Genomic DNA, 26274 nt, shown 5'->3' with positions numbered 1-26274 from the left:
TCTCTAAAACCCACCCTTTTCATCTTTATAATTAGTTTCTCCTTCCTGCTTAAACTACTTTGAGTTAGCTTTCTATTACTTACAACCAAAAAATACTAACCAATCTGGAAGTCGAAGTGGGAGTGGAACCAATAAACAGTGGACTGGAGCTCCAATACTGACCAGGGGCTAAAGAGAACAGGGAGAGAAGCAGCCAGGTGGCTGTCCTCAACACATGGGCGACAATAGAAGGCACGGAAGATGAGGCTGTCAGAGAGCGTGTGAAGAAAGGAGGAAGAGGAGACCAACACTCAGGGCTGTACCCTGTGGAACATCAACATTTAATACTTTTATTTTATGTATTTTTAAAGGTTTTTTTTTTCCCCCAATAATCTCTACACCCAACATGGGGCTTGAACTCATGACCCCAAGATCAAAGAGTTACATGCTCTTTCGACTGAGCCAGTCAGGCGCCCCCTAAAGCCAAATGAAAAGCATTTAAGAGATGGGCAAAAAAGGAATTTGTGAAAGGGCAGCAAGACTGCAAGACTGGAGAGAACAGTGCCATGACCCCAAGTGGGGGAAAAGTCCAGGAGACAGATTCACACTGTAGAGCTCTGCAGAGCTGTGAAGAAGGATGAGGACGGAAAGAGGCCATAGGATCTCTTCGGCAACTGGTTGCTTGGTGGCTTTAGCCTGAAACAGTGTTGTGGAATGGTGGGAAGGGAAAGTAGAAGGCAGAAGACTGGGCAGGTTGTTAGACTGAATGGGTTGTTAGTAAAGAAAACTAGCAAATGAAGACCATTACAAAAATAACTGGTTATGAAATGAAGAGAGAGGCTGGGCACTACGTGAAATCTTGTTTATTCTTTTAAGACTTAACCCAAATAGCCACTTTGTGAACCCTCACTGAGATCCTCTGCCTGTACCTCCCACCCCACCCAAACACATAAGAACAGGAACTAACTGCTCCCTCTTCTATGTTTTGTTTGCTTACATGCCATGGTGCCACATGTTTGTTTTTTATTTTAGAGAGAGAGAGCAGGAGAGAGAGGGAGATGGGCACAGAGAGAGGAAGAGAGGGAAGGAGAGGGAGAGAGAGAGAGAATTTTAAATCCATGCATGGAGCCTGACTTGGGGTTCAATCCCATGACCCTGGGGATCATGTCCTGAGTGTCAGACATTCAACTGACTGAGCTACCCAGGTGCCCCCCACATGTTGTTTTACAATTAGTCATCTGTTTCTACGGCTACACTGTAGAGCCTTATGAACAGAGACACTATGTCTTTTGTTCTTCCTTTACATGCTAAGACTAGCATAGTGCCTCTTACAGAGCAGATGCCAATGTTTGTTGATTAAGTGTTTGAAAATATGATCTTAGGCTCTGGAATAAGACAAACCTGGGTTTGGGTTCTAGCTCTGTTACTTAAGAAATGAGTTACCTTTGGGGCGCCTGGGTGGCTCAGTCGGTTAAGTGTCCGACTTTGGCCCAGGTCATGATCTCACGGTTCATAAGTTCAAGCCCCACGTCAGGCTCTGTACTGACAGCTTGGAGACTGCAGCCTGCTTCGGATTCTGTGTCTCCCTCTCTCTCTGTACCTCCCTACCTCACGCTCCCTCTCTCTGTCAAAAATAAATAAACTTAAATTTTTTTTTTTTTTTTTAAGAAATGAGTTACCTTGGGCTAACCTAGCTTCTTTAAAGCTTTGGTTTCCTCACCTGTAGACTTACAGAATAGTAGTACCTTACCTACAGTGTTGCTATGAAGATTAAATTAGATAAATTAAATGAGATAATGCAGTATCTAGTATGCATTAAGTGTTCTTCAATAACAGTTATGTTTATTATTTTAAATATAAATTTTACCATGCCATTTTCCAAATTACAACCATTAATAATTTTCCCACTGCCTTTATGATAAAACCTAAGCTCCTCACAGACACTTCAGCCTTTGCCCATCCCTTCCTAATTTTCTCTGCAGGCATCCTTCACCTAGTCATGCCAAACTACTTTATCTGCAATTCCTGGAATGTCCCAAGTTCCTTTACACCTCTCAGAGTGGCCTGATTCCTGGGGCTGGCTGGTGCCAGCTGCTGGTGGGCAGACTGACCCTAAGTGGTTGTTCCTGTGTATCTTTTGATGACTCTCATGATGCATTTACTGTTTACATTTGTTTTGTTTACACAGGTTTGTAAATATTATTGCCTAAGATGTTTGTATATAACTTGTAGCTTTTATTTATTCAAAATTCACATGTTAACGACTTATGATGGTGTCCTACTCCCACCATTACGTGGTTAAAAAAGAAAATAATTCCCCTCAAAAATTTTTTTAATGTGGCAACAATAACTTTCACAGGAGAAAAAAAAAAAAAAGGAAAAAAATAACAACAAAAAATTTTTCCCTAGTGAACTCCTACCTACTTGTCAAGACTCAACTTTTCCCGAACTCTCCATGCAGAGTCAGCATATCTTCCTCCGTGCTCAGAACTGACCTCTAATATTTAGTGCTCACCAATTCACAATTACTATAACACACAAAAGTGAGATAATTCACGTACTCAGTGTAGTGTCTGGCACACAGTACACTTCAATAAATGACAGCTGTTCTTTTTACTTGTTGATGGGTCTGTAATCCCACTTAACAGCAAATTCCTTGAGCTGGAACCTGCAACAAACTTTTTTCTGAATTCCTAGGACCTAGCAAATTAGGGAGCAGATGAATGCACTGACTCCATATTCAGTGTTCTTGCTGCACCAAACAACCTACTCCCAGGGGGACAGGAGTTTGGGAAAACGCCTGAAGGTTTTGGGCAAGGCTCTGACTTTAGCATTTTTGGAGATCAATCTTAGATATACAAACAACCTGGGAAGTCACTCTACCTTGATCCTTTGCCTGATGCCACAATCCCAGATTCCTATCCACTGTTGGAAAGTTATTCTTGAACAGAAACAAAGAGCTGCCAGGGATATGCATGAGAATTTAGTTGCCTAAAGTCAAATTTCTACAATGTCTGAATTTTTTTTTTTAATTTTTTTTTCAACGTTTATTTATTTTTGGGACAGAGAGAGACAGAGCATGAACGGGGGAGGGGCAGAGTGAGAGGGAGACACAGAATCGGAAACAGGCTCCAGGCTCTGAGCCATCAGCCCAGAGCCTGACGCGGGGCTCGAACTCACGGACTGCGAGATCGTGATCCGGCTGAAGTCGGACGCTTAACTGACTGTGCCACCCAGGCGCCCCTACAATGTCTGAATTTAAGTATTATTCTTGAAATAAGAAAAAAAAATTTTTTTGTAGAAGGAAGTAATTTTTCATCTATTAAATCAAAACTTTTCTCACTGTAACACTTGCCCACTGGGTTAACAGGCCTTTTAGGGAATGGAAAACAATCTGCTACCTATTATATATGAGAAATCTTCCAATATTTGACAGTAATAATCATGGTCATTTTTAATCATCTATCTCTAGATTCTAGTGTTTCCTAATTAAAAAAAATAAACTCCCTGTTCCTAATTTCTAGACCAACACACTGAAGTCCTGTTTGATCATTAGCCCTGGGTTCTCAGCTCAGTTGGTACTACCCCAGAGCAAGGTCATAGGTCTAGAAGTAATAGGGGCCTGGACTAGGAAATACTCTAGTACACAAAGAGGTACATGTCCTTCCCGTTAAACTGTACTAATGGTGTAGTATGGGGCAACTGTCATTTGAGTGGGCAGGCATCCGACCACCTATTTGTAGAGACCAACAGGAAAGCAAACTCTGGAGCATGAAGCAGTAGTTAAGAACTCACTGGACACTCTGGTCTTGACCATCTCTGGGTTATTTTATCTCTAGCCTCCTAGAGAAGACTTTTCACACTGGGGAGGATCGGGTCTCTAAATACCTAAATCCCTACTAACAAAGTTCTCACCATGTAAACAGAATGTCAGCGAATAGATAAACCCATAGTACAAGCCCCAGCCTGTTTCCCCTTGGCTGAGCAGAACCAGTCTGAAGGCTCTGCTTATACCAGTATTTCTACTAGAAGAAAACCCACCACAGCCGCTGGGGCCACTTTTAGGCTTTCAGTATTTTTTTTTTTTTTTTTTTAATTTACATCCAAATTGGTTAGCATATAGTGCAACAATGATTTCAGGAGTAGATTCCTTAATGTTCCTTACCCATTTAGCCCATCCCCCCCTCCCACAACCCCTCCAGCAACCCTCTGTTTTTTCTCCATATTTAAGAGTCTCTTATGTTTTGTCCCCCTCCCTGTTTTCATATTACTTTTGTTTCCCTTATGTTCATCTGCTTTGGGTATTTATAAACACTACCAATGTTGGAGCCTCAGGCAGAGGAATCAGAATCAGAAAAAGAAAAACCCCCCAGAACCAAGTTCTTCTCACACCACACAGGCTTCTCTTAGCAATGCAGGGGACTGAGTAGGAACCAAAGTCCATCAGCAACCACACTCGGGGGTGGACTCTGCACATGAGTAAGGAGGTGGGGGCAAGCGGGCTGAGAAGACTGGAAACAAAATCTTAGCCTTAATCTTAGCTTGGAATTAATAATCCACTACCTCACAGAGAATTTACCAGAATTCCAGCACAAGGACACTCACATCTTGCAGAAGTTTCTCTAAATTCTCTTGAAGCTCATAGAAGTAGTGTGATGTAATGAGACGACTCTGAGATTTATCCAGGCAGTCTCGGGCCATCTCAATCACCTGATGATGAATAAAGCTCAAGGTTCCATCTGCCAAGGGCAACCCACTGTCTGGAGTGTTGGAGGAAATGAATTCTGCAAGACGCTCTTCCATTTGTGCGGTGGCCTGCAAATAAAAGCAGGAAAAGTGACATTTCGCTTCTAGTTCCAGCTCACTTGGGAGCTCAGCCTGAAGGACCTGGTAATAACCTGAGGATAAGCTCTGTGATCCTGGTTTCCTGATGTTGCATTTGGGGAACCTGACAACTGGACATATGAAAAGATCACCGTCAGGTCAAGTCAAAACATTACAGTCAAGGCCCTCTCTCACGTGACCTTGCCTATCTCCCCCCCCCACTTCTTGGAAGATGTGCTCTTTTGCTCTGAGGACCTGGAAGTGTTTGCTGCTCTCCCCCTTTAGCATGCTGCTTCATGCCTGTTCATGCTGTTCCCTGTATGTAGCTTTTTCACCTGCCAAGCCTGACTGGCAAACTCCTATCACTCCTCTAATCTCAGTTCACACATCACCTGTCTCTCCTCTGGGAAGTCTTTGATTCCTCCAGGCAAATAGGGTTTCCTTTCCTCCATGCTGCCACTAGACCTCCTTGTGTATAGGCACTGCTAGTTTCTAAACATTTCTCTAGACTGGGAATTACAAGTCAGAGAGAATTTGATTTATTTCAGGATCCTCTTACTTGACTTTAGGACTCAACTCAACTAAGCAGATGCTCAGAGAGTGTTTACTGAAGGTGTGAACCTGCCTCCTCACGGACCCAGACCTTCAACAGAGCAGAAAAAAAGTTTAGTTCAGAAGCCTCTGGGGGACCTAACTGCACAGTCACGTCAAATGATAAATACACAGCAGTTAACAAGTTCATAGCTGCCAATCTAGGACGTGACCTAATCTTTCCTTTGCCACAAGATGGCAATTTCTGATTTCCAGTGTGTGTTTAGGTGGATATATGTGTATCTGGTATTTTCATCATAAGCATTTTTGCCACATTTTTACAGTATAATTAATTGGCCATAAGGCAATTTTGCTGTATGAAAAAAATAACTGGTTGACAGTTTGGTTTCATTTCTCCAATAATGCAGTATTCCCATTTTGTATCATATAAACCTTAGCCTTCATAATGGTCTATACAGTGGCACCGAGTTTTGAACCCACATTTCCCATAGAACTTTGGAACATCTATAAAACGACATGTGACAACATGCTAAGAACAAACAGTGTGGAAGGCTTTCACAACAATACAGAACTCAGTTATAAATATGTACCCAAGTATTTAGAGAAACTGATACTTCTCTTAATGAAGGATGAAATTTTGATCAAAAAAGAAAAAGTGTGATGCCAAACAAGGAGATGAATCTAGCAAAAACAAAATGTATAATACTATGACCAAAAGACTTTGAAGACAAATGCTTACGTACAATCAACAAAATAAAATCAGTTATTTGTGCTGTATTGCAATTAATCAACACTACACATTTTGAATGTATACAAATATTTTGTGTATTTTGTTTGCAAATAGCCTTTTAATTTTGTGATTTGTTTTCTGTGTTTCATTATGTTCTTTTCAATGAATGTCCCTCATTTATTTTTTGTGACCTTATTCTTTACAACAAAATTGCCCAATGGCCAATTAGTTATGTAGTAAAAGTGCTTATGGAAAAACTACCCAGAACTATGTATATAAACACACATCTAAGTACAAACACACACACACACACACACACACAGTATGTGGAGAGAGAGAGGAAACAGAAGGAAAGGAATCTTAACATATTTTTTCTAACAGTTCGTCTTTACATGAATGACTTGGAGACATCCATACGAAACAAATACGCAATGTTAAAATGATAATATAACACCTAACATTTAAGCAGGAGGAGATGCATTTTAAACACTACACACTCCCAAATTTCTTTGTAAGGATCAAGCATAAAAAAATGATTTCCTAGGGGCTCCTGGGTGGCTCAGTCGGTTAAGCGTCCAACTTCAGCTCAGGTCATGATCTCACAGTTCGTGGGTTCGGGCCCCGCATTAGGCTCTGTGCTGACAGCTCAGAGCCTGGAGCCTGTTTCAGATTCTGTGTCTCCCTCTCTCTCTGCCCCTCCCCCACTTGCACTCTGTCTCTGTCTCAAAAATAAATAAACACTAAAAAAAAAAAAAAAAGATTTCCTAGCTGTTCATTCTGCCTATCTTCCTCACTCTTACTCTCTAATGCCTGCTCCAAGGCATAGAAAGCACAGACCACAGGGCACTGGGCAACAAAGAAACAATAGCTCACACTGAGTGCTTATTATGTCCTGGGCACAGTTACAAAAGCTTAATGTCCATTAACTTTCATAAACTCTCTATGAGATCAATACTCTTATCCCAAATTACAGATGAGGCAAATCAAGCTCAGAGAAGTTAAATAATCTGTCCGGGGTCATATAGCCAGTAAATGGTAGAAACAGATTTAAACCCATTCAGTCTGGTTCCAGAAAGTGTGTCCTTCCTAACTGCTATGCTTCACTGTGTATGTCAGGAGGGAAAGTACAGGGTGTCATATCATTTCCCTAGGCCACCCATGTGTGTCCAGAAGACTATACTGGAGTCTAGAAAAAGGACACTCTCAAAAGAGTAGGAAACCAACTGCGCACTGCAGATCCTATACACAGATGAACAGACCCAGGGAAGTCTGGACAGAGGATGAAGACAGAGGCTTGAGGACTCCATGCTCCTTGCTGTCATGGACAGGGAGGCTGAGTCAGTCCCTGGTTCAGACAGAGCTGGCTGTGTTCTGCAGGAATAGGGCCTGGCACGAGAAGACCAGGTGAGAATGTATAGGCGTGCTGTGCAAAAAGGGAAACAAAGGCCTTGGTTCCATACACTTGGTGGTTTCCAGCCAAACCATAGAGCTGTGGAACCTACTTCTCCACTATCCCAGGAGAGTAATCTGCCTTCCTCCTTCAGCATTTTCCTGCTTGAACACTCTGTCTCCCACTTTCCTGCTCCCTCTGGCCAACCTCCTGCCAGTCCAGCACACCTGTCTGCTGTGCACTCTATGGGCCTGGTAATGAGGCTCTGCTTAAGAAATCTGCATCAAAGGAACGTGCTCTCTGATAGCTAATTCCATTCTATGGGGACCCTGACTTACAGACCTGATGTGCATGGTTAGAAACAGGGTCCCCAGTTCTTCTCTTCCTCACTAACATACAGCAGAGCATCTTTCTAACATTTCTCTCTAGATACCTCTCCAGGGAGTGAAGAAATATAGGCCCTGCAAGCATGAGCCCCAGACTCATAGTCCTCTGCTGCCTGCCTCTTCTCCAGCAGTCTGGAAGCCTTGTGTTTGTATCCTCCTCCTGCCAGGGACCTTTCTGCTCTTCTTGATTACCTATGGAGAGAGCATTCCATCCCCTCACCCTCAGTCTTCCCACAGGGGCAGCCCTCCTCAGAATCCTTACCTTGGGAAATCTTTCTTTGTACACATGATTCATCATTATTATTTCACTGTCAAAGGAAACTGGGGACCGTCCAGGACTAAATAAGAAAGAAACAACTGTGTTACTTCAGTGCCATGGAACTATCAAGAAGGAAGATGACCATTCCCAGAGTCCCACTCCCACAATGTCTGCAGAGTTCCCTCCCACTGTCTGCAGCACCCACACACTCCCACCTTAATGACTACTGACTTCTAGAGTCTTCCTTTTTCCTGAAGCTCCCAGCATACCTTGTTTAGCTCAAAATGCTGCCATCTGGAACTAGGCTACTTTCCTGCAAGAAGCCTAGCTTTCACAAAGACCTTTGCCAGTGCCTGAAAAGGCCTAGAAAGGAGGAGACTACTCCTGAGACTACCTGTGGTCTTCCTAGGATGACCTCCCCCAGAACAGGACTCTCTGGGTCTTCTTTGCTTTGGCCAGTAGATTTAGTATACCCCAGCATGTTCTAGGAATCAAATCAAATCAAACCACCACCAAAACAGCCAAAGGAAGACAGTGTATACCTATATCTTTTTCCAAACATGCTGGAGCCAATGAGGCTAACTTGGGCTCTGACCTGGGGGATAAATGAGGCCAATCCAGCTTATAGTGTGTTATAAGCCTGGGTCCTCTGTACGTTCTCCTTTGACCCACGTGTGGTTACATCTTCTTAAAGGATTTCAAAGTTTGAGCCACACAATTGGATATTTAGGTCCTGCCCATTTTGGTGCCCCTGACATGTGACCCCAACTGAGCTAGGTTCAGAACCGTTCCTCTTTGCCTTTCCTCCCTGGTGTGGGGCCATGGTCTGCCTGCTGTATCAGTATACATTACCAAGTATTTTAAGAGTAATACAGCAATGGGGCACTTGGGTGGCTCAGCTGGTTAAGCGTCCGACTTCAACTCAGGTCATGATCTCAGGGTTTGTGAGTTCGAGAACTGCAATGGGCTCTGTGTGTACAGCTCAGAGCCTGGAGCCTGCTTCAGACTCTGTGTCTCCCTCTCTCTCTGCCCCTCCCCTGCTCACACTCTGTCTCTCAAAAATAAATAAACGTTAAAAAAAATTTTTTTTTAAAGAGTAATGTAGCAGGGATTTCCCTGAGATACTGTGGTCCCCTCAATCTCAAATGGCCTAAGATGTACCCTTTACCCTGTGGATTACGGAGAACACCAAGATTTGGGTGTTCCTCTGAGTGAGACAAAGAAAGGCACTGGGATCCACACTCTACAACCACTCATTTGTGTTTCTCATCCTCTACACTACAGTCCAGTGATCATCTTCATCAGTCTATGAACTCAAACCAGTCTTTATGGTCTGGCTCGGCCCATTCCCCAATACTCATAGTAGCAACACTACCTGAGGTGATTCTTCCTGGGAGGCCATGCTCCTCTGTGTCCCCACCCTGAACATATTAACCAATTTATTATTTCCCAGGGGCTCTGGAAAGCTGAACTCAGTCATTAAAGTCATGCCCATTTTAATTTCCACCCTCTTCCTTAATCTGGAATTATGGTGCAATTTTATCAGCTAATGCCAAAGAAAAGAGTGAATTAGTCTAAGGATTCACAGACAAATCAGCTGCTATAGTTTGTATGGTTTGATGAGCCCAGCTGAATCAGGGAAATGAGTTAGATTCAGATGGGCATTTAATTCTGCTTCTGAAATTGGCTTCTTCCCTAAGTCAGCCACAAGTGTCTTCAGCAGCAACTTTTGTAGCTGGCCTAGTTCATATACCCTGGGACGGTGGGTTCTGCAGCCAGGTAAATATCAGAACAGATCATACTATTACTCTCCTCTTACTGAATGGAGCTTAAAGTATATTTATACTGCTAACTACTTTTTTTAATGTTTACTATTTCTGAGAAAGGGAGAGACAGAGCACGAACGGGGGAGGGGCAGAGAATGAGGAGACACAGAATCTGAAACAGGCTCCAGGCTCTGAGCTGTCAGCACAGAGGCTGACACGGGGCTCAAATTCATGAACCACGAGATCATGACCTGAGCTGAAGTTGGATGCTTAACCGACTGAGTCACCCAGGCAGCCCTCTATTGCTAACTACTTTCAAAGGGAAAAAGAGAGGGACCACTCGACAGCATCATCAGATATGCTTGAGTGTCACTGGACTTAACTCATTTGAGCTGTGCCAAGGTGCTGTGCCAGGGGTTGGCAAACTATGGCCCACAGACCAAATCTGGCCCGCTGCCTGTTTTTGTAAATAAAGTTTACAGAATGTCTGTGGGTGCTTTCGCACTACAACAGTAGAGTTAACTAGTTGCCACAGGGACTGTATGGCCTACAAAGCCTAAATTATTTACTATCTTGCCCTTTATAGAACATCTGCCAATTCCTATGCTGTGGAAACAGGCTGAGTTCCATTGGTCCTGGGGTAGCAGGCAGAGAGGACTCCTTACCTGAGGCTGCGAGAACGGGGCCGCATGGCTGGGGACTGCCGTCCCTCCTCATCTGGTACACTCTCTGTGCTGAAATGTTTCGTCAAAAAGTGCAGCTCATCAGCTGTAGGCTGGAAGGGCAACTGGTGAAGCTTTTCCTGTGAGGAACATGATGACTAAAGGGAAAAACATTAAAAAACAGCATTATAGGCATGTCTAAGTGCAGTCCAGGAACAGAGAGAACTTCCCAGTCAATGTGAACCCAAAGGTAACCAAAATCAGGCCTTCTTTGCTTTGTTCCTTTTAGTCTCCACTGTGTAGGATTCCCCTCTCTACTCCTTCAGAGCCTTTAGTCCTGAGGAAGCCAAGATACTAGGAGCTGACTTGAAAACAATTAAGAATTCCAAACATGGTCCAATGACTGAGATTCCAGACAAGAGCCCACTGCCAACCATAACAGACCTTTGAGGGAGCGAGCTGTGCTACGACAGGAATCCCACCAGATGCAGCAACTGCTGTGACAGCCCTATGCAGCACCAGAATCAGTGAAGTCCCCCTTTCCTGACAAGGGAGCAGGCAGATCTAACACCATTGGCTCAGTTTCCGTTCACCAACTGATGAAGAATCTGGGGTTCAAATATCTAAATCCATTTAGAGTCAAAGCTGCAGCACCACACTGAGGAAATTGTTGCCACAAGTAAGCCTCAACACCAAGTGAAAAATCAGAACTTTTTTTTGAGCTACCGGCATAGGCTTCTGTCATGGAATGCTATCACATGAAGCTGTAAATAGCTAGTGGGAGGTCTCCACAGGGCTCTGTCTTGGCCACATTTTTGGAAATAGTTTGGATAGAAATTGCAAAAAGTATCTTCACCCAACTGCCACTAAGATGAAGTAAAATTGGTTTTTTAAAGTATCCCAATAAAATAAGCTGCAGCCATGGGTTGAGTCTATTAAAATTTATTGAACAGGTACATGTCATATATATCTTTATCTTGCCTTAGGTTAAAAAATCATCATCTGAGTAAAGGGTTATAGGGAAAGGGATATTTACCAGGCAGAGATCTAAAGCTTAACTGCTGCTAAAAGACCAGTGAGATCTTTGGATTAATTTATGAGAAATATCTAGGTCAAGGGAGGAAATGATACTCCTTTTACTTGCTTGGTATTCATGAATGTCAAAACTGCCTAGGAAGACCTGAAGAATGGCGGAAGACATGGGGAATGGGTCATCCAGCCTGCTGCCCAATCCAGCCTGCAAAGCCTATAATACTTACTATTTGGCTCTTTACAGAAAAAGTTTGCCAACCTTGTCATCCTGGCTTCAATTAAACCTTGCTCAATGAGGAAGACTCATTTTACCGTCAATTGTGCACAGCAGCAATTATGACATCTGTTGTGTTTTAGGCTAAACCTTCTCTAAAAGAAATATAACTAGAAGTTTTAGAGACAGGCTTAGCTTTTTTTGCTGATATATATCAAACTTCAATATAAAATACCATCCTTCCCTTCTTTTTGAAAGGAAAAGGTGAAAGAGGAGAAGGATGGTCCACCAGGCCTTTGGGACATGGGAGGGTCTATCTGCTCTTGGTTGCAGGTCTAGAAATAAGTTGGGGGAAGATTCTTGCTTAGGATCCCCCATGTCTGGCAAAGCAAAAGTCCATCCTCAAGCCCTCCTCTAACTCAAATAGGAAAAATTGATGCCCAGAGAGCATGCTGGTTAGTTCTTTCCAAAGGTGTTTAATGGATTTGGCTATAGCTGTTAAGGGCCACCACTGCCCCACTGAGCCTCATCCCAAACAACCTGAGTTTGGCTTTGGCGGGAAAACTGAGAATCACTTTGCAGCACACTTTAAGGACAGGCAGCAATAATCTGTAGGGAAGTATTTCCTTGGGGTGATGGAGGTAGAGCCACAGATTTGGCTACTTACTGAGACAGTAGAGCTAGGAGTGTTGGTTCCATAGCCTGAAGAGGGCAAAGAGGCCAAAGACCAGCGCCGTCCATCAGTCCTATGTAAGATTAAGAATATTAGGCAGTTTCCACAGGACCCCACCCTGAGCCCTGGACCTGCCTGTCTTTCCATTAGCATTTTTTGGGCAGCTGGTTCACTGGTAGGCTCTTCTTGGTCTCTACACAGTACTGCTCGGTCTAGTACATGCTTTCATGTCTCTCTCCCACATGGGGCCTATGGTTGTGTGTTTTCCACTGCAAAGACAAACATCTCTGACTAAAAAGAAGTCTGTGACTTTGAATAAGAACATCTGGTATATAATACTGCGGTTCTGAAATAAAAATCTTTATACTCTCAACCTATTTACTTTTAGAGAAGCAATGACAGAGGGCTCCAGCTAAAGGCATCACCACAAGGAGAGAACTGCCACTGAAATGCAGCTATTCCTTTTTCCGAGGACTCCATGTGAAAGGCTCTTTGGTCTTCCCAGGCCACTGGGTTGATAAGGAAGAAGTGGATCACCATCTGTGTCTGAGTATGAATTAATCATTGGCAAACAGTCCAAGGTTACTTAAGATCCATTAGGGCCTATAAAACCAGTCTTTGAGAATGTTTGTAAAGAGTGACAGTAACCTCATGAAAGAAGAGTGAGGTGGCACAACCTTGGCTGTGTATAAGATTTTGGAGTGGGCTTCCTGCTGCTCTTGAGAGGATGCACCTCAAAGCTCTCGTCACAGAGAACCACTTATCTGCTTTGCTGTGGAGGAGAAAGAGCAAGCAGGTATCTGGTTTGAAGCTTTTAGTACATGGACAAGTGATTCTTTCCTGGACTATGGGATGTGCTGTTCAACAAGTGTTTTTTCTTATGAAGCCTGGGGGGATAGCCTGATCTGGGTGAAGATGGAGAAAATTTCTTTTCTGCTCCCACAGAACCTTAGAACATTAGCAATGGAAGACGTTTAGAAGTTAAATACCCTCAATCTTTGAGAAAACATTAAGGTCCAGGAATTTGGGTGATTTAGTCCAGACTTCACAGTTAAGGGGAGTGGGGAGAAGCAGGGAGAGAAAGGAGAAAAAAGAGGACTCAATCTTGCCAGGTCTTTCCCTTTTGAAGCATTCCTCTCCACCCCCACCAATACTCAGCAGCTTTTCCTACTATATTCTGCAAGGGGACAGTCCAGGGTTCCATGCCACATGCACCTGATTCAAACTTCATGCCACCCAGGCAGCTAGTTCTGCTGGAACCTAGTCTCTGAGGCAAAGAAATGTCCAGGAGGCTGCCTAACATGATGTTCTCTCTGACCTCTTTGTTGGGTCCCAAGAGCTCTACACAAGAAAGCAAGTCAGTTCCAGGAAAACAGAGCTCACCAAAGACAGTATTAGTCTAATTCAGCGAGGAATTTCCCAAACCCTTGTCAAATAGACTTTTTCACAGATCGTTTTTCCTTCTTTAGATAGAAATGCAAACAAACTGCAGGGCAGCCATTTTCTGTAATCTGAAGAGCAAGGGCTACCACAGTCAGAAAGAAATGCCACTACAGGATGCCTCCATCTCCTCTGCCTGGTCATCTCATTCGGTGACTGAGGAAATTTGTGGGAATGAGGGTGACTTGTTCCTAGGCTCAGAAACTTGGAATTATTTAGCAATTCTTGCCCCTAAGTGTATGGGCTCTGAGCCTTGGTTCCAGCAGGGGGTTCCCTTAGGGCCTCTGTGCTAGATATGAAAGGCCAAATGTTCATACCCACAGTCAGAAAGACTCATCATAACCAGTTCTCACCAAGCACAACATCAAAAACCATATTGTCTGGCCATGCATAGCAGTTTCCCAGTCCCTCTCCCCATCAAGCCCACTATTACCTGTCTGCTCTGTGGCCATGGCTGTAGTGAAAAGACATATATTATAATGAGAATCATATGGAACCAGAGAGATTGATCTGTTTGACCCCTGGCACTGGGTCATGCTTGGCAGGGGCAAACTTTGTTTAGGAATGTGTGGAAGTTTGAAGTGAAATTGTAGGATTGATAGACCTATCCTTAGCATTTCATCAAATCTGTGTTTTGTGTGATATTGCAAACCCATGTGGTCCTACAAGGCTCAAGTCACACCTTAGCAACCTAGCAAAAACAATTTCTGAGTACCCTGTTTGCAGGGTTGAAGTCCCCTTCTCCACCCCTACCAAAACCTAGCTGCTTTTCCTACTATGTCCTATTATGGGGATAGCCCAGAGTTCCATGTTCCATGCACATGACTCAAACTTTATGCCACCCAGCACAGAACTATTTGGATCTCAGTGGTAATACCAGGCCCAGAAATCCCCTAGCTGATCCTACTCCTAAAGCCCAGATAATGAAGCAGAGTCAAGGGCACCAATGGAACATGTTATTCCTTCTGCCTAAAATGGTCTACACCCATGTTCTCACTTTCAACATGCAGGCTCCTTCTTATCCTTCAGGTCTTACCTTGAAAGTCAGACCCCTTCAGAAAGGTCTTACATGACCACCCCGTATATATTCTTCAGCCCCATTCCCTTCCTATGCTTTCATGCAGCATCATGTTCTTTCCTCTCATGTTGCTTATCACAGTTTATAAACGTTTGCTTGTTCATTATTCTTCCCCATCACTCATTCAAACAATAAGAGCTGAGTGAGTACTTATTATACACCAGGAGACACAGCTTTCAACATATTAAGGCATCTCTATTAAAGATACTTTTATTCTGGCTGAGAAGAGATAGAAAACAAGCACATAAGAAAATACCAGGTATTGAAAAGTACTTGTTTGAAAATAAACTAGATGATATGATGGAAAATGAGTGGGCTCCTTTATATTGCACAGTTAGTGAAGGCTTCCTTGATAAATTGACATTTAAGATGAGAAATGAAAGACAAGAAAGAGTTAACAAAGTGAAGATCTGAGAAAACAGCATTCCTTGCAAAGGGAACAACAGGTGCACAGACTCTATTAAGTCTACTAAGTTTCAAGAAAGTAGGCACTATGGTGTGGGGTTTTTTTTGTTTGTTGTTTATGGTTATTTTGTTACCACTATATAACTAGTTACCCAGCATAGTGCCTGGGGATACTGGATGCTCAGTAAATATTTACTGAATGAACGAGAAATGACTCAATACCACTTAAAGAGATTGGTCACAGATCTTGCTGTCTCAGCACAGATATAATCTGAGGCTACAGTTCACATACAAGATAGGAAGTCTGGGGTAAGAAACACTTTCCAGCTGGACTAGGAAAACAAATGCATCAATCCAGCATATTACTATACTGGAAATGCTCCTAAATAGATGCCTGGGTAACTAATTTTAAGTTACACAAGGTAGGAGAGATCTGTCCACCGGACAAACTTAGATATTTGTTTTGAATAAGGCAACTGGGTCAGGAGGAGCACCCAAGTCAGCTATCCATTTTTCCCAACCTATCCATGTCCTTTTCAGCTATAGAGAATCATGGAGAGGAAAGGGGTGGATTTCTTCTGGGTCCTCATTTGAATGGTGAGTTAATGCTGTTTCGAAGAATGTGCTCTTTTTCTATTATCTCTTTTTAAAAAGGAGTCTAAGTATAGAAACTGTTCTGGCCTCAAGCTGCAAATATCATTCTGTGTCCACTAAAGGTTCCAAATCTGGAGCCATGATTTTTCTGGAGGACTTAATGCCAAATGCTGATTCTAACCAAAAATACTTTTAAAAATAAAAAATAAAACCAGAGAACATGAACTCTGCCAAGAAAGAATTTTAGAAAAATTTTTGAAAAGTAAGGCTTTTTCCATTTTATATGGAGCCATGGTATGTAGTTTGGATGAACTCATCTCAATCAGCTCAGTACTTCTCAAGAGGCCCTGACAATGGGCTGGGCTGTCAGGATTGCTACCACTTCCAGGAATAAGTTTGTATCACTTCCAGAGGGTGAAATGCCAGGAGGAATATAAGCATGGCCTTTTAATGCAACAAATCTTTCTAAATTCATGAGAGGATAAGTGAAGACTCCGTAATCTCTTTATCCCCCAGGAAAGATCCTTTCAGCTCCTCAGAATTAGCTGAGTAAGAGGAGTAAGAGTAAAACCTTGGGTCCCTCTGAGAGGAGAGGCCATTTTCTCATTGATCGCACTAGGATAGCTCTCAGTCAAGAGTATAATGTTTTGGAACATATCCTCAGGAAACCAGAGACTTGTGTTCAGGATTGTAAAAATAAATCCACACTTCTTATATCTACTTGTCCATCCAAACTAAATGCAAATACTAGGGCTTTTTAGAAAGCAAAGCGTGAACAAGATGATTATGACGTGGGTGAGGAAAGCAGGGAAGGAATTTTGATGGCTGACTGCCCAGGTAACACACTTGAAGGGCAGTACCTCAAAGGAAGAAGTCAACATTTAACTGACATCCATGCAAATGCCACACATGTTTGTCACAGAGGAGGTTTTCTATCAACTTACCTACGGGCAGGAACAAAGGAAAAGTGAGCAGGTGCATTTGGAGAGAAATTCCGGGGACTATCCAAAGGACTGTTACCTGTGGGTGGGAAAAGGAAAAGAAAGCCTATACGAGGTCTGTTTCTGAGGACTGTGACAACCTTTAGGGAAGAAATCTCCCCCTAGTATCGGCAATTAGCACTCATATAGTTATGTTTTCAGGCTTACCATTAGTTTAATGATTCTCTCTTTGTAAAAGTCTGGTAGTCCAGAGGTTTCTTCCTTGTTCCCAAGTTGCCTGTAACCATCTATGTCTCTCAGGCATCCATTCTAGTTCCAGCGGCAACTTGTCAATTTCCTGCCCTCCTAGGAACACCTCAGGCTCCAATCTGCTTAGTCAAGTTACCCCAACTTTCCAAAAGCTTAAAGAACTCATTTGGTGCAGATGGCATGGACAAATGCTCAAACATTTCTCAAAGGGCAACAGGACTCCTGGTCTAAAAGTCTCTTGCACATATATCTCCGCACACTGCATCCAAAGCTAACCCAGAAAAATGCATGCTTAAGAGAAACTTAAGTTCTTTGGTGAGGACTTAGGATAGCAACATTCCTTAAAAAAGACCATACACAAGGGCCAAGTCTGTAAAGCATGCCCAACTTCCTCACAGTATAGGAATTAACTCCATTTTCCCTTATTAGTTTTCACATGTCCCCTGTAACTTGCTAACCTACAGACAGAAGGTTTGAACAAAACTATGGTTACCTTTGCACTAGTTACAACAGTTCTTGGACCTAAGACTGCCATACTTCTCTGGTCTAACTCCCACCTGGGGGATTGTATTCAGAAGCTCCTAGATGGCAGAAGCTGTCAATGTGTCTCTATACAAAGGGCCATGTCAAACCAAGTACCATACTCCATTATGTGCTGACTACTCTGCCAATCTCTGTCTGCCTCCCACTTCTGTACTCACTTCCCCACACAGCACCTCTGCGACGATTATGTAAAGCCACTCTCAGGACACCTGGCTGGCTTAGTAAGTGGAGCAATGTGACTCTTGATCTCAGGGTTGTGAATTAGGGCCCCACATTGGGTGTAGAGATTACTTAAAATATTTAGATGGCACAAAAACAGACACTCAGATCAATGGAACAGAATAGAGCACCCAGAAATGGACCCACAAATGTATGGCCAACTAATCTTTGACAAAGCAGGGAAGAATATCCAATGGAATAAAGATGGTCTCTTCAGCACATGGTGCTGGGAAAACTGGACAGCAACATGCAGAAAAATGAATCTGGACCACTTTCTTACACCATACACAAAAATAAACTCAAAATGGATGAAAGACCTAATTTTAAGACAGGAAGCCATCAGAATCCTCAAGGAGAAAGGCAAAAACCTCTTTGATCTTGGCCGCAGCAACTTCTTACTCAACACATCTCCGGAGGCAAGGGAAACAAAAGTAAAAATGAACTACTGGGGCCTCCTCAAAATAAAAAGCTTCTGCACAATGAAGGAAACACTCAGCAAAACTAAAAGGCAACCAACAGAATGGGAGAAGATATTTGCAAACAACATATCAAATAAAGGGTTAGTATCCAAAATCTATAAAGAACTTATCAAACTCAACACCCAAAAACAAATAATCCAGTGAAGAAATGGGCAAAAGACATGAATAGACACTTCTCCAAAGAAGACATCCAGATGGCCAACTGACACATGAAAAAATGCTCAACATCACTCATCATCAGTGAAATACAAATCAAAACCACCATGAGATACCACCTCACACCTGTCAGAATGGCTAACATTAACAACTCAGGCAACAACAGATGTTGGTGAGGATGTGGATAGAGAGGATCTCTTTTGCACTGCTGGTGGGAATGCAAATTGGTGCAGCCACTCTGGAAATCAGTATGAAGTTTCCTCAAAAAATTAAAAATAGAACTGCCCTACAACCTGAAAGGGCGGGCCCACGCAGGCCAACTCCATCTTGTTCTGTGTCCTTCACCTTGACCACACCTCCTCCCCTTGAGTAACCCCCCCCCCCCCACCTGCCTAACAGGACTCGGACCCTTCCCCAGCCAATCGGCTGAGGCCACAGCCATTACCTCGCCAACTGCCCCTAGGCCCCAATAAAACCTTTGTCCTCTTGAAACTCGCTCTCTCTCCCTGGTATCTCACAGCTGCCTAGGTGCAGGCAGGGGATTGAGCTCGAGCTAGCTCGAATAAAGGCTCTTTTGCTTTTACATCAGACTCGGCTCCCTAGTGGTCTTTGGGGATCACGAATTCTAGGCGTAACAAACCCAGCAATTGCACTACTAGGTATTTATCCAAGGGATACAGGTATGCTGTTTCAAAGGGGGACATGCACCCCCATGTTTATAGCAGCACTGTCAACAATAGCCAAAGTATGGAAAGAGCCCAAATGTCCATCAATGGATGAATGGATAAAGACTCCATTCTTAGTTTATTTAAAGACTCTATTAAGGAAAACATCAATCTCCGATATCTTACTGATAAATTCTACCAGTTAAGGAAATCTTTCTCAATTGACTGAGCCACCCAGGTACCCCCATTCTTTTTTTTTTTTTTTAAGTTTATTTATTTTGAAAGAGAGAGAGAGTGTGTTAGGATGTCCTTAGAACCACAGTAGAGGTCCCAAGTAGAGGACGGCCATCTTGCCAGTGCAACCCAACTAAAAGCCCCTAGTAGCGTGCCAGAACGAATTGGAGGTCAACCAATCACCAAGCGACAGCACGACCAGACGAGAAAAAGGCCCACCCGGACTTAAACCTGGAACCGCAGCAGCTTAAAAACCCCACCCCACCACACCTGGGCACAACTTCCCTGACTCCTCTCTCTCTCTCCCTGAGTCACGGAACCTCGCCTGAGACCTTCGTTCCCAAATAAAGCCTTTGCTAAAATTTTTTAGCCTCTGACTCCTATCTTTACCCTGCCTTACGCCTGATCCTAACAGAGAGCATACGCACACAAGTGGGGGAGAGGTAGAGAGAAAGGGAGACAGAGAATCCCAAGTAGGCTCTGAGCCACCAGCACAGAGCCCAACACAGGGCTTGAACCCAGTGTGAGATCATGGCCTGAGCTGAGATCAAGAGTCAGATGCTTAACTGACTGAGCCACCCAGGCACCCCTATATGCATACATTCCTAATGAAACTTCAGAAAATCAAATCCAACAATTATGAAAAGGGTAATACATTATGACCAAGTATATTTATTCCAGGAATACAAGTTAGTTAAAATAAGGAAAAATCAATATAACCCACCATTATAATAGGCTGACAAAAACTATATGATCATCCCAATAGACACAGAAAAAGCACTTGATAAAAATCCAACAACCATTTTTTAACATTTATGTATATATGTATATATGCATAACCAGTGAGATCAGAAAGGAAATAAAATAATATTTATTCATAGACAACGTGATTGTCTAGAAAATCTGACAGAATCTATAATAAAATTACTTATATGAATTTAGCAAGGCTACAGGATACAAGGACAATATACAAAAATCTATTATATTTCTATTTGCTAGCTATAGCTAGCTATTTTTATAGCTATACTTTATGTAATCACGAAGTGAAAATAAAAACACTAGCATTTATTGCATAAAAACATGAATACTTAGGGATAAATGTGTCAAAAGGTGTATAAGAGCTATATAAAACACCGTTAAGAGAAAGGCATTAAGAGGTACAAACTTCCAGTTATAAATAAGTTATGGAGATGAAAAGTATAGCACAGGGAATATCATCAATACTATAATAACGCTGTTTGGTGACAGATGGTGGCTTCAGTTATGGTGAGCGTTAATGTACAGAATTGTTGAGTCACTATGTTTTAAACCTGAAACTAATAAAACATTAATGCAACTATACTTCAATAATAAATTTAAAAAATAAATTTAAAATATTTTTTAAAATGGTAAGAGAAATTAATAATGGCCTACATAAATGGAGAAATATACCATGTGTAAAAACATTCAATATTGTTAAGAAGTCAGTTCTCTTCCCTAATTGATCTACAGGTTCAGAACAACCCAATCAAAACCCCAGCTGCCTTTTTTTTTTAATAGACTATTTTTTAGAGCCATTTTAGGTTCATAGTAAAATTGAGCAAAAGGCACAGGATTTTCCTAATGCCCCCTGCCCTCACTCATGCACCACCTTTTTCTATCAACTACCTTTTGGGTAAGCTGATTTTAAAATTCATAATGGAGGGGCACCTGGGTTGCTCATTTGGTTGAGAGGCCGACACTTGATTTTGGTCCAATCATGATCCCAGCTCCAATCAAGATCCCAGGGTCATGGGATCAAGCCCTGCATCAGGCTCTGTGCTGAGCATGGAACCTGCTTAAGATTCCTCTCTCTTTCTCTCTCTCTGCCCCTCCCCCAATGTGTGCACATGCTCCCTCTCTCAAAAATAAATTAAAATAAATTAAAAATAAAATTCATATGAAGGGGCGCCTGGGTGGCTCAGTCAGTTGATTGGCAGGTCAGCTCAGGTCAGGATCTCGCAGTTTGTGAGTTCGAGCCCCGCGTCGGGCTCTGTGCTGCCAGCTCAGAGCCTGGAACCTGCTTCCGATTCTGTGTCTCCCTCTCTCTCTGCCCCTCCCTTGTTCATGCTCTGTCTCTCTCTGTCTCAAAAATAAATAAACATTAAAAAAAATTTTTTTTAAAGAAATGGAATTATACAAGTAAGTGACATCTTATGTTCTACTTTGTCTATCTTTAAAACTTTGTATGAGGGGCGCCTGGGTGGCTCAGTCGGTTAAGCGTCCGACTTCGGCTCAGGTCATGATCTCACGGTCCGTGAGTTCGAGCCCCGCGTCGGGCTCTGTGCTGACTGCTCAGAGCCCGGAGCCTGTTTCAGATTCTGTCTCCCTCTCTCTCTGACCCTCCCCCGTTCATGCTCTGTCTCTCTCGGTCTCAAAAATAAATAAATGTTAAAAAAAAAATTTTAATAAAAAAAAAAAACTTTATATGAAAAAAATGCCAAACTTTTTATAAAACGGTTCTACCAATTTATATTTCCACCAGTAGTGTTGTAGGATTACCATTGTTTCATATACTCATCTACACTTGGTTTTGTCACTTTAAGCCATTTTTGGTGGCCACATAATGGAGTCTCATTGCAATTTTATTTTGCATTTCCATGATTACTAAAGAGATTAAAGTATCTTTTCATGTATTTATTGGCCATTTGTATTGCTTTTGTTAACTAATTCCTGTTCAAGTCTCTTAGCTGTTTTTCAGTCATACTATTTTTTATTTTTTTGATTTGCTGGAATTCTCTTAAAGGTTCTGAAGGCAAGCCCTTTGTCAGTTTTAAGCATCATAACATCTTCTTCCACTTTGTGGCTTGCTTTTTCACAGTATCATCATCTTCTTTTTTTTTAAGTTTATTTATTTTGAGAGAGAAAGAGAGAGCAAAGGAGGGGCAGAGAGAGAGAGAGAGAGAGAGAAAGAGAGAGAGAGAATATCCCAAGCAGACCCCACACACAGTACAGAGCCTTATATGGGACTCCAACTCACGAACTGTGAGACCATGACATGAGCTGAAACCAAGAGTCAGATACTTACCTGACTGAGCCACCCAAGTGCCCCCACAATATTTTCTGATGACTACAAAGTGTTAATTTTAAGGTAGTCAAATGTATTATCCTTCTCCTTTATGTTCTTAAAAAATATTCCCTTTATGCTCTTTTAAGATATTCTCCCGCACACTTTCTAAAAGTTTAGTGTTTTGACTTTCACCATTTAAACCTACAATTTAATGTATATCAAATCATGTTGTATACTTTAAATAGCTTACAATTGTATTTATCAGTTATACCTTAATGAAACTGAGAAAAAAAAATCTAAAATTCACCTGAATTGATTTCTGTGAAGAAAGAGTTAAATCTGGGGCACCTGGGTAGCTCAGTCAGCATCTGACTTCAGCTCAGATCATGATCTCACCAATCATAGGTTTGAGCCCCACATAGGGCTCTCTATTATCAGCAGAGACCCTGCTCTGGATCCTGTTTCCCTCGTGCTCACACTCTGTCTCTCTCTCTCTCTCTCTCAAAAATAAACAATAAAAAAAAGAGGGTTAAATTTTTCAGTGTCTCCATATGGTATACAATCGGCCCAGTGTTACTTTCACCATAAATCAAGTGTCCATATATGTATACATTTGTTTCTGGGATCTTCTTTTTCCTTCTCTTTCATCTACTCTTCAGTACTCCTTATTTAAGTTAAGGGTATCATTACTCATTAATCACACAACCAGGAAATCTAGAGATAACTAACTCTAATTCCTACTTATTTAACCTCATAAAATTTTCTCATATTCATATATTTTCTCCATTTCTAACACTCCCTTCCATCTTGACAATGGCAATGGTCTCCTCACTGGTTCTGCAACTGCCAGAGTATCCTTACTTTTGTACTCCCAAACACCCTGGACATATATTTAGTAAAGCCCTTAACATATTTAATTAGGTGAAAACTTGACTGCCCCCATGAAGACACACAGCTTCCCCTGCAGCTCTCTCAAATAAGAACTGTTGGCTGTCACACATCCCTTTATATCACTGGACACAGAGGTGGGGTAGGTATTTTGCTGGCTCCTTATGTTCTCTTCCAGGTACTCTCCATCTTAATACCACCGAATCATCCCCATCAGTGTCTAGAAGGCATCCCAAACTTAAATTCCCAAGGATTGGAGATCCTGGAATCAAATGCTGATTTTTGGGGGTATGAGGTTTCTAGATGACACAAGGTAGAAAGATTAGAGGTAGTGCTTAGAGAGCAGTAGGAAGAATAAAACTAAAATTAGTTTAAAACAGTCCAAGTAACTGAGGTACTATGGAGAAGAAGCTCACTAGAAAACAAGAGTTCAAACAACCAAAAGTCCTAAGAACTGAAAAATCAGCGAATGTATTCAAACCATCAAGAATAACAGGAGTTAGAACTGAAGAGTAATAGTGAGTCAAGAGCTAAGATAACTACAGGTGCATTGATGGGTAGTGATACAATTTAATGGTATAAGATTAAAAGTTTGGGGGCATTAAGAAAAAGAGAGAGAGAATAATGAAAAGATAAGGACATCTTCTCTTCCTTTCAGGCCCAATGCTATAAGGCCATGGGAGAGGTAAAAGCTAACACTTGAGAGGGTTGTAGGACAATCTTATTCTAACCTTTCCCTTTCCCACAGGATTCCACTAGAACAAGATTGAGCAGGGGCACCTGGGTGGCTCAGTCAGTTAAGCATCTGACTTTGGCTCAGGTCGTGATCTCCTGGCTCCTGGGTTCGAGCCCCATGTCAGGCTCTGTGCTGATAGCTCAGACCTGGGAGCCTGTTTTGGACTCTCAGTGTGCCCCCCCCCCACCAAAATAAATAAACATTAAAAAAAATTTTTTTTAAAGAACAAGATTGAGCATATAGGAGATTTTGCTGATAATAAATTCCAGAAGGTACATTGGAAGGGTTTCAAGAGTCAGAGGGTTGAGAAAAAGGGGCAAAACAGGGAATATTCTGGAATTTATAGGAATTAAGAATGTAGCATACAGGAAAGGAGGGTGCCAGGGGATTCCTGTAGTGACAGATATAAACAGGAATAAGGGATGATGAAATTAGCCCTAGTGGATTCAAGGAAGATGGAGTGATGAGCCTGCAAGTGTTAGGGAGTAAAGAGGAATGAATCCTGGGACTTGCTCCAAAGTCTCAAGGAAGTCATACTCTAAATCCCAGTACACTCATTGAAAATTAGATGATATTTAACAAACATCATATAAACATACATGCCCACTGACCTGTTAATCTTATTCCAAAAATTTACACAGTATATTCCATGACTCACCAGTTTCATGTCTACATACACAGGCAGAGAATCCGTAAGGACACAGTTGAATTCTACAGCACCACCAATCAACTGGACATAACTGACATGTATAGACTACTTAATCCAATGACAGCAGAACACACATCCTTCTCAGGATCACATGGAGCATTCACAAAGATAGACCACATTCTGGACCATAAAGCACATCTTAACAAATTTAAAAGAACAGAAATCATACAATGTCTACTTTTAGATCACAATGGAAGCAAACTAGTAATCAATAACAGAAGATAAGTGGAAAATGGCAAAATACTTGGAGATTAAAAACACACTTCAAAATAACACATGAGTCAGAGAAGAAACCTCAAGATAAACATTTTCAACTAAATGAAAATGAAAATACAGCTTACCAAAATTTGTGAGATGCAATGAAACACAGCTTTGAGAGAAATTCATAGCCTTAAATGCATATATTAGAAAAGAAGATCTAAAATTAATCATCTAAGCCTACACCTTAAGAAACTAGATTAAGTTTAAAGTAAGCTGATGAAATAATAAATACTTGAGAAGAGGTCAATGAAATTGAAAACAGGAAGTCAACAGAGAAAAATCAACAAAACTAAAAGCTGGTTCTTTGAGAAGACCAACAAAATGGACAAACCTCTAGCTAGGCCAAGAAAAAGAGAGAGAAGACGGAAATCACTAATATTAGAAATTAGGGGCACCTGGATGGTTTAGTCGGTTAAGCGGCCAACTTCAGCTCAGGTCACAATTTTGTGGTCTGTGAGTTTGAGCCCCACATCGGGCTCTGTGCTGGCCCCTGGAGCTTGCTTCTGATTCTGTGTCTACCTCTCTCTCTGCCCCTTCCCTGCTTGCTCTCTGTCTCTGTCTCTCTCTCTCTCAAAAGTAATAAACATTAAAAAAAATTTTTTTAAAGAAAAATTAAACAAGAGACATCATTACAGAGTCCATGGACATTAAAAGGATAATAAAGCGATGCTGTGAACAGCCCTGTGTCCATAAATATGATAACCTAGATTAAACAGACCAATTCCTTAAAAATCAAAATCTACCAAAGCTCTGGCAACAAACAGGCAATCCGAATAGGCTTCTATTAATGAAGATGTACTCAATCAAACACTTAGTAAGAAATTATAACAGCACTCCACAATCTCCTCCAGAAGACAGAAGCAGAGGGGACTTAACTTACTCTATGAGCCACAATTATCCTAATACCAAAACCAGGCAAAGACATTACAAGACAAAAACTAAAGACCAATCTCTCTCATGAAAGATGTAAAATCCCACCCCCAAAATATTAGCAAATGAAAGCCAACAATGCATAAAAGAAATTATACACCATTACAAGGGGGGATTTATCCCAGGTATGCAAGGCTGGTTCAACATTTGAAAATTAATCAGTGTAATCCATCAAACCAACAAGCTAAAGAAGCAAAATCAAATGAGCATATTGGGGCCCCTGGGTGGCTTAGTCAGTTGAGCATCTGACTT

The 26274-nt window shown here is 41.9% G+C and overlaps 1 protein-coding gene across 11 annotated transcripts in view; it reads right to left on the bottom strand.

Moving 5' to 3' along the window:
* The window catches only part of MAST2 (microtubule associated serine/threonine kinase 2), a 221376-nt gene that overhangs the window by 16857 nt on the left and 178245 nt on the right, over positions 1-26274 (bottom strand). For 8 of the 11 annotated variants that reach the window (XM_040470078.1, XM_040470080.1, XM_040470083.1 and 5 more), the window contains 6 exons: positions 16929-17004; positions 14341-14361; positions 12462-12540; positions 10552-10706; positions 8124-8199; positions 4585-4794 (listed from right to left, as the gene is read on the bottom strand). In XM_040470078.1, coding sequence (XP_040326012.1) covers positions 4585-4794; positions 8124-8199; positions 10552-10706; positions 12462-12540; positions 14341-14361; positions 16929-17004 — 617 coding nt within the window. The remainder of the gene's footprint in view (positions 1-4584; positions 4795-8123; positions 8200-10551; positions 10707-12461; positions 12541-14340; positions 14362-16928; positions 17005-26274) is intronic. The other 3 variants (XM_040470079.1, XM_040470082.1, XM_040470085.1) reach the window with 1 other exon arrangement.

The sequence above is a fragment of the Herpailurus yagouaroundi genome, unplaced genomic scaffold (assembly GCF_014898765.1).
Source record: "Herpailurus yagouaroundi ecotype Mexico unplaced genomic scaffold, PumYag 77, whole genome shotgun sequence".
Classification (NCBI taxonomy): domain Eukaryota; kingdom Metazoa; phylum Chordata; class Mammalia; order Carnivora; family Felidae; genus Herpailurus; species Herpailurus yagouaroundi.
This window is presented reverse-complemented; position numbering and strand designations above follow the sequence as displayed.